Genomic DNA, 9270 nt, shown 5'->3' with positions numbered 1-9270 from the left:
TTGGGTTGGGCGCCTTTTGGCGTCATCTGGTCCAACCCATGTGAGACTAGGCTCTAAGGAAAGCTGTCTCGGGTGTGGACCAGTCGGCTACAAGGACAGTGCATATATCGTCAGAGTTATGTTTTTTGTTTGCATTATGGCTACAGGTGTTGTGGTCTATACAAACATGACTCCTTGTAAGAAAGGTGTCAGTTTTGTTGCCAGATAGAAGGGTAAAAAACCAATTATGATAGTTTTTTTTTACTGTAATACTAGATTGACTACCCGGCTTCGCCCGGGACTTGTCTTGGATTAATACACGGCCTGCGCGGAGGGTGGGGGGGGATGCGTGACGCCAGCAGGCACACTGCGTGACGCTGCCGCATGCGGGTGACATCACAGATATGACGTCACCGCTCACTTGCGTGCCAAATATATGCATTTATGCGCCCCCCCACCACCAAAATACAAAAGTAAATTTTTATACGTTTTCTATTGTGTACAGTCTGGAAGCTACCCACATGCCAAATATCAAGTGTGTTGCATGTCGGGAAGTATGCTAAACATTTCGAACAGACACATATATTCACACATTTCCCTTTTATATATATAAATACAACAGTGTCATCGAGAGTTGATGGTCTTCCAATGGACCGGATAGACAAAAAAATATCTGCATCCACATCGCGGGTTTTTTGGTCTTCCTCAGCGTCTGGCGGGTGACGATTGGAGAGACGCCAGATAGCGGATGTGATTCCACACACACCACACCTGTCGCACGCACACACCACACAAATATCTCTCTCTGCCTTATGTGTATACCTGTGCGTGTACGTGTGTGTGCGCATACACGTGTGTTTACACGTCTGTGTGTGTGTACACGTGTGCGCATACACACGTGTGTGTGTGTACAAGCGTGGTTGTGCGTGTACACACAGGATCTACCGTGGAGCTGATCTGCCCACTGACCATTGGCTTGTCATCTGTATGATGCGCCTGCCATTCTTCCACTCCGGTGGTGGGTGTCCATCTAGGACCCCATTGAAACCCACAGTGGTCTGGTCTCAGCTCGCTGATGAAAGTTGCAAGCAATAATTGTATTATCGCATGCAGCTGGGGTTGGCATCATCCCCCACGCATCCTGATGTCGAGGGGAAATGGGTGAGGTAGCTGCAATTGCTGTTTGGGTACGCGGTCCAGACCTCCCCAGAGACCCTGGCTGACAGGGGAGGTGTTCAGGTTTGCTGATATAAAGCGACAGGCCCACTCTCATCGTCTACAGCATCCCACGTCGGAGAATGAGGCTTCCTGCAGCCTTCGCTCGAAAGTTCCGAGAGCCGTGCAGCGCTGCAAGGATGGGTGGTGATCGCGGGTTGCTGAGGAGATGGAGTCTGCCTTGAGTTGCTTGCGATCACAAATTACTCTTTAATTTCATCAAACAAGTGTACTTGCAGCGCCACACATCACCATTCTTAGAGGAAAGAAAGGTGTTTCGATCTCTGACCCCCAGGAACAAGTTTGCAGATGTTCTGAGCAATTCTGTGAGGTCTTGGGGAGGGGAAATTCCTCAGCCTGGAAACCATCATGGGGCAAAGTGGAGATGACCCTGGTGAGGCTGCAGTGCCTCAAATATTGGAAGAAGTTGTCACCCCCTGTGAGTGGCTGGCTGAGGTGCCATCTGTTGAGGAAGTACTGAAGGTGATCCAGAGCCAGAGACCATGAAAAGCACCGGTCAGAGATGATCTCCCAAGCGACTGCTTAGGGAGGGTGGCGTTTCTGTGCAGACTTCCCTATATGAAATCATATCAGTCTGGACCACGGGACGCGTTCCTCAGGATTGGAAGGATGCCCTGGTGACTCTACAGACTAATTACAAGAGCATCTCACTCCTCAGTGTGCCGGGAAAGGTCCTGGCAAGGATTATTCAACATTACTTAGCCAGGTACGCTGAGGAGAGGCTTGCATAGCCCCAATGTGGTTTCAGGCCAGGGCGGTCCTGCACAGATTTCATATTTCCTGTTCATCTGCTACAGCAGAGGTGTTGGGATTTCCAATTCTGACCTACATCTCTGCTTTATTGACCTGGTCAAGGCCTGTTATACTATCAACAGGCTTAGGCTCTGGGTTGATCTTCGTAGTTTCGGAGTCCCTAACTCTCTGCTCACAATCATTAAGGACCTTCATGATGGTGGGGAGTCAGAGCCACTCTCTGTTGACCTTGGGGTGCGGCAGGGATGTCCTCTGGCACCGACACGATTTAACATATTTTTCAACCACGTAGTTCGAGAAGAATTCCATGGCTGCAACGGTGGAATTTCCATTGTATCTGGGACAGATACAATGGGAGGCTGATCGATGCTCGGGTGCGGTCAAGGGATGACTCCCCATTGGTCAACCATGTTACGTATGCCGATGATCTGGTTATTGCTGCTCACTCAGAGGATGAGTTGGAGGTGCTGCTGCTGAGCCTGGAATTTGCCACTAGGAGGTGGGGCCTTACCATCAGCCCCTCAAAAACTAAGCACCTGCCTGGGTATTTTGTGTCATCGGAAACATCACCCCCTCAACTCCCCATTGGTGGGACAGTTGTGGAGAGAGTGGAGAGTTTCCCATACCTGGGCAGTGTGCTTATGACCCAGCTCTGGTTTGACAGTAGAGGTCTCACTCCAAATCAGTCGAGTGGCATTATCTTTTCATCAGCTGCATAACGCCGTGTGGAAGCTACCTGATCTGTCGCTCCACACGAAGCTTCGGGTCTTCTCGGTCACAGTAATGTCCTCCCTTCTCTATGCTTGTGAAACGTGGGCCCCCCTAATGGAAAATATTCGCCAGTTAGAAACATTCAAATGTGGCTTGCTTACGATCCATCCTGGGTTCAACCAGGCTGGATTGTGTGAGGAGCTCACAATCCTCAAAAGATCTGGACACAGTCCCATCGGTGAGCTCCTCCAGCAGGCAAGTTTGCTTTGGGTGGGTCATGTAGCCCGCATGCCCAGCCACCATATGCCAAACCAGCTAGAGGGGGCAAAACGGGTGCGGCATGGGCTAGAGAAGAGATGGAGCGATGTAGAGTGAGAGGATGTGGAACTGAGTGGACTTGCCAATAACTGGAACCAGCGGTGTCAAGATCGGCCTCTATGGAGGAGGCTCATGAAGGACGCTGCTACTGGGCAGTTGGAGGCAGTCACCCTCCAGCAACGTTGGAGGGCAGAGGAGCGACGCTCACAACAACGAGCGGAGCGCCGGGTGGCTAAAGCACAGCAAGTTGGCACAGTAGGGGGCTCAGCTGGTGCATCAGCCAGTCATCTCAATCAGTAAACCCATGGCACCTGGGGGTCTGTCCCGTGACCTCTTGCTAGCAGGCGTTCGACACTTATTGCCTGGCACATCGCCGTGGTGACATTACTGCCACCGAGTGGCAAATGGCGGTTGTTGTTGTGTGTGCTTTCAAAGATATTGCTCGCTACCACTTGCCCCAAGTCTTTTCAGGCTATACAGGGGGATCTTTGTCTTTGTGCGTGCGTGTACACGCGTGAACGTGTGTGCGTGTGTGCGCGTGTCCACACCTCCACGCCCAGGCACATCGCGCGCCCGCTCATCAGCAGTGCCGTGCCGGCTGTGAGCAGTGGCAGTGTGAAGGGAGCCAGACCCAGTGGCTCTCGGTTCTGACTCATGTAGAGCCACAGGGGTAAGACGTCCAGACCCATGACGGCGAACAATCCCAGCGGCGTGCAGAATCCTACGCACACAAATGCAAAGGTGCCCCCCGTGTAGTCTTAACAGACTGTTGGGGCAAGTGCTGTTAGTGAGAACTATATATTTTTTTAAAGCGTCACGCATACGACGGCCGGCACTGTGGGTGGGTGGCCAGCACCATGCCGCTACTTACCCACTCACTCAAGTCACCATCTCGCTCACTCACTCACCCACTCACTCACCCACCCACCCAACCACTCACCCATTAATCTGCACACCCACTCACTCGCCCATTCATCTTCTCACTAACTCACCCACTTACCCATTCATCTTCTCACTAATTCACCCACTCACCCATTCATCTCACTCACTAACCCACTCACTCACCCACCCACTCACCCATTCATCTTCGCACTCACCCACTCACCTATTCATATTCTCACTCACTAACTCACTCATCCACTAACCATCTCACTCACTCGCCCATTCATCTTCTCACTAACTCACTCACCCACCCACTCATTCATCTTCTCACTCACCCACTCACCCATTAATATTCTCACTAACTCACTCACTCATCTACACACCATCTCACTCACTAACCAACTCACTCGCCCATTCATCTTCTCTCACCCACTCACCCATTCATATTCTCACTCACTCATCCACTCACCTTCTCACTCATGCACTCGCCTACCCACTCATTCACCCGTTCATCTTCTCACTCACTAAGCTATTCACTTATACCACACATACTTGTGGTGAGCATGCAAACAAAAAAACATGCTCTGATAGTATATGATGCATTGTCTTTGAAACTGATTGGTCCACACCCGAGACAGCTTTTCTTAGAGCCTAGTCTCACATGGTGTTGGACCAGATGACGCCAAAAAGCGCACTTTCGGCTTCAATGCAAACATGACTCCTCGTAAAAAAAAGGTGTCAGTTTTGTTGCCAGATAAAAGGGTAAAAAAAACAATGATCATATTTTGCTACTGGCAAAGGAGGTTCCAATAGTTGTGTTCTTTATATTTTGATGCTGGCGAAGGAGCAGAGGTCGCAACCGGGTACCCGATACCCGTACCCTACCCGATACCCGGCTACCCGTACCCGGCCGGGTACGGGTATCCGTTTGCGACCCTGGTGCGGCCGGGTACGGGTACGGGTAGACCGTGAGTCACTAGTGAGTAACTGTTTGTCACTCATTTCCCAAAATCTTGTCTCTTCTCACAATTCAAGTTCCTAGAATCAACCCACCTGCGCCTGCAACATGGCTTCATCTCAGAGGTCGCAATCAGGTACCTGATACCCGTACCCTACCCGTACCCGACCGGGTATGGGTAGGGTACGGGTACGGGTACCCGTTTGCGACCCTGGTGCGGCCGGGTACGGGTAAGGAATCAAAACCCGTTTGCGACCTCTGCGAGGGAGGTCCCATGATGAAGCTCAAAAGCTCATCGGATTCCGACGCTCGTGTTGTTTTTTCTTTCCCCTCTCCCGCACAACACCGTTGGCCATGACGGCTTGAACCCAGCGCGGTGCTCTGTCGAATTTCTCCTTCCAGTCGGCTCCCAGCGATCGGTGATTGCAAACGAAGACGATCCACTCGAGTGCGGAGATCAGGTAGCCCCATCCCTGCGTCGACGACGAAGAACAGAGAAGGCAGAGATTCGCCCCGTCCCCCGCCCCACAGTGTAGTTTTAACAGACTGTTGGGGCAAGTGGTGTACACGTCTACACACCACACACACACACAAAGTTCTCCTCGGTGAAGCATTCGAAAAACAGTGCTGTTGTCTCTGTGTATCTCTGTGTGTCTCTGTGTGTCTCTGTGTATCTCTGTGTGTCTCTGTGTGTCTCTGTGTTGTATCTGTGTATCTCTGTGTGTCTATATGGGGTCTCTGTGAGGTCTCTCTGTGTCTCTGTGTTGTATCTGTGTATCTCTGTGTGTCTATATGGGGTCTCTGTGAGGTCTCTCTGTGTCTCTGTGTCTCTGTGTGTGTCTGTGTGTCTCTGTATATCTCTGTGTATCTCTGTGTATCTCTGTGTGTCTCTGGGTGTCTCTGGGTGTCTATATGGGGTCTCTGTGAGGTATCTGTGTGTCTCTCTGTGTCTACGTGTGTCTCTGTGTATCTCTGTGTTTCTGTGTGTCTCTGTATGTATCTGTGTGTATTTGTGTGTCTCTGTGTATCTCTGTGTGTCTCTGTGTGTCTCTGTGTATCTCTGTGTGTCTCTGTGTGTCTCTGTGTTGTATCTGTGTATCTGTGTGTCTATATGGGGTCTCTGTGAGGTCTCTCTGTGTCTCTGTGTGTCTCTGTGTATCCTCTGTGTGTCTCTGTGTGTCTCTGTGTATCTCTGTGTATCTCTAAGAGTCTCCGTGTATCTCTGTGTGTCTCTGTGTATCTCTGTGGGTCTGTGTGTATCTGTGTGTCTCTGTGTATGTATGTGTGTCTCTGTGTATCTCTGTGGGTCTCCATACCTGTCAACCCCTTATCAGTGCCCCAGAGGTCGCAAACGGGTTTTGATTCCTTACCCATACCCGGCCGTACCAGGGTCGCAAACGGGTACCCGTACCCTACCCGATACCCGGCTACCCGTACCCGGCCGGGTATCGGGTAGGGTACGGGTATCGGCTATCCGATTGCGACCTCTGGGATGAAGCCATGTTGCAGGCACGGGTGGGTTGATTCTAGGAACTTGAATTGTGAGAAGACGTTGGGAAATGAGTGACAAACAGTGACTCACCAGTGACTCACGGCCCACCCGTACCCGTACCCGGCCGCACCAGGGTCGCAAATGGGTACCCGTACCCGGCTGGGTACCCGGCTGGGTACGGGTAGCCGGGTATCGGGTACCCGATTGCGACCTCTGCAGTGCCCTACCTTATCGCAGACCAATTCAGACCTCATTGATCACCCCGTGCCCTTCATAAAATCTCAACGTTCATCCTACAAAGACTACGGGGTAAACCGTATGGCGTTGACAGGTATTGGCGGTAGGCGAGGGGGTGGGGTGAGTGAACCCCGGTTCGACACCTGGCACAGGTGACTCCACAGGAGCCCGCGTCCCAGGTTGTCGATGGCCACGTCGAGCCAGGCCCCGTAGGCGGAGGTCTGATGCAGGCGGCGTGCCAGCCACCCGTCAATCCCTGCACACGCCGGGGGTGGGAGTGGTGGTGGTGGGGGTGGTGGTGGTGGTGGGGGTGGTGGTGGTGGTGGGAGTTGTGGTGGGAGTGGTGATGGGGGTGGTGGCGGTGGTGGGGGTGAGGGTGGTGGTGGTGAGGGTGGTGGTGGTGGTGAGGGTGGTGGTGGGAGTGGGGGTTGTGGGAGTGGTGGGGGTGGTCGGGGTGGTGGTGGGGGTGGTGTTGGTGGTGGGGGTGGTGGGAGTGGTGATGGTGGTGGCGGTGGTGGGGGTGAGGGTGGTGGTGGGAGTGGTGGCGGTGGTGAGGGTGGTGGTGGTGGTGGTGGTGGGGGTGGTGGGAGTGGTGGTGGGAGTGGTGATGGGGGTGGTGGCGGTGGTGGGGGTGAGGGTGGTGGTGGGGGTGGTGGCGGTGGTGGGGGTGGTGGTGGGAGTGGTGGTGGTGGGGGTGGTGGTGGTCGGGGTGGTGGTGGTCGGGGTGGTGGTGGTCGGGGTGGTGGTGGTCGGGGTGGTGGTGGTCGGGGTGGTGGTGGTCGGGGTGAGGGTGGTGGTGATGAGGGTGGTAGCGGTGGTGGGGATGGTGGTGGTGGGAGTGGTAGCGGTGATGAGGGTGGCGGTGGTGGGGGTGGTGGAGGGGGTGGTGGTGATGGGGTTGGTGGCGGTGATGAGGGTGGTGGTGGTGGGGGTGGTGGTGGGGGTGGTGGCGGTGGTGGAGATCACTTACAGTCCAGAGCTGCAAAGGTCGAGTAGAGAGGCACGAACAGGTGAGGGGAGTCCAACCACCACCACGCAAGCGCGAGGAGCAGTAGGCGGACATAGCCTGGCACGTGCGCGCACAGACGGTTGGGGTGACGTCACGGGTGGCGTATGACGTGCGTACAATGGCCGCTCGCTCACAACACCTACCTAGGCGTCCAACTCACCGCCCACCCACTCACCTAGGAACTTGCGCACACTCACCCCACCCACTCACTTACCCACGAAATCACCGACTCACTCATCCACCCACCTATCCACCCACTCATTCACCCATCCATTCATCCACCTAATCAGTCACCCAATCACCCACTCACCCACCCAATCACCCACTCAACCACCCACTTGCTCACCACCCACCTACCCACTCACTCACTCAACCACAGGCTTACCTAATCATTCACTTACTCACTGGCTTAACCACTAATCCACTCATTCAACCACTCACCCACCCGCTCAACCACCCACCCACTCATTCACTGACTTACCCACTAACCCACCCACTCACTCACCCACTCACCCACCCACCCACTCACCCACCCAATCACCCACTCACCCACTCAACCACCCACCCACTCACCAAGCACCCACCCACCCACTCACCACCCACTCACTCACCCACTCACTCACCTACTCACTCAACCACTCACCCACTCACCATCCACCCACTCACCCACTCACTCAACCACTCATCCACCCACAGACTTACCCAATCGATCACTCACTGGCTTACCCACGAATCCACTCATTCAACCACTCACCCACCCGCTCAACCACCCACCCACTCAATCACTGACTCATTCACTGACTTACCCACTAACCCACCCACTCACTCACCCACCCACTTACTCACCCACCCACTCACTCACCCACCCACCCACCCACCCACTCACCCACCCACCCACCCACTCACCCACCCAATCACCCACTCAACCACCCACCCACTCACCACCTACCCACCACCCACCCACTCACCCACTCACTCACTCAACCACTCATCCACCCACAGACTTACCCAATCGCTCACTCACTGGCTTACCCACGAACCCACTCATTCAACCACTCACCCACCCACTCACCTACCAGATTATAGGACGCACCCGCAAGTGTCTTACGATCCGGTATTTTGTCACAATCCTTGTTTAATGTTGGGAATGCGAGGAGTCTCACCTACAATGTTCGGAGTCCAAAATAGAACTTTCAACGGCATTCCGTCTCCCTATGGATGGTCCACTCCCGCTTCCTGCACGGTTTAAAGATTCACAAAGCTCCGGTTAGAACCAATTAAACTGGTCAACAAAAAACAAAATTTCTGGCCTGGACTTTTGCAGCTGTTTTAGACTAATTTCAGGGTGCTGATTCCAAATCTGATTTCACATTTGCTCTATCACATATTTTTTATGCTATCGGCATACCCCATTTTCATTGATTTTACCCAAAATTAACTCTGTCACTTATGATTGCAAGTTGTTGCGAGTCAGTGACTGCGTTAGTGTTAAAATATGGTGCTGTATTTTTAGGATAGTGTGTTTATAATATCATTTTATGTAGATATCCACATTTATTTAATATTTTTCTTCTGCAGTTTTTATTGAAAATGCAATATTTGATATCTCAAAAACCTGATGTGATAGACAAAAACTGATGCCAGATTTGGAATCAGCACCCCAAAATTACCTTAAACCCGTTGCAATACCTTATG

General features: G+C 52.9%; 1 protein-coding gene across 1 annotated transcript; it reads right to left on the bottom strand.

Moving 5' to 3' along the window:
- Positions 1-260: 260 nt before the first annotated feature.
- Positions 261-9049, bottom strand: LOC144952736 (CDP-diacylglycerol--glycerol-3-phosphate 3-phosphatidyltransferase-like). Its single transcript, XM_078883227.1, has 6 exons — positions 8739-9049; positions 7537-7632; positions 6710-6822; positions 5184-5310; positions 3546-3718; positions 261-750 (listed from the first exon to the last, which is right to left on the bottom strand). Exons 1-6 carry the CDS (start codon positions 8776-8778, stop codon positions 685-687), a joined length of 615 nt encoding a protein of 204 aa, XP_078739353.1. The 5' UTR covers positions 8779-9049; the 3' UTR covers positions 261-684.
- Between the last annotated feature and the right edge of the window lie 221 nt (positions 9050-9270).

This window comes from Lampetra fluviatilis, chromosome 69, assembly GCF_964198595.1.
Source record: "Lampetra fluviatilis chromosome 69, kcLamFluv1.1, whole genome shotgun sequence".
NCBI lineage: Eukaryota > Metazoa > Chordata > Hyperoartia > Petromyzontiformes > Petromyzontidae > Lampetra > Lampetra fluviatilis.
Note: the sequence above shows the minus strand (reverse complement) of the source record. Positions and strands in the feature narration are given on the sequence as shown.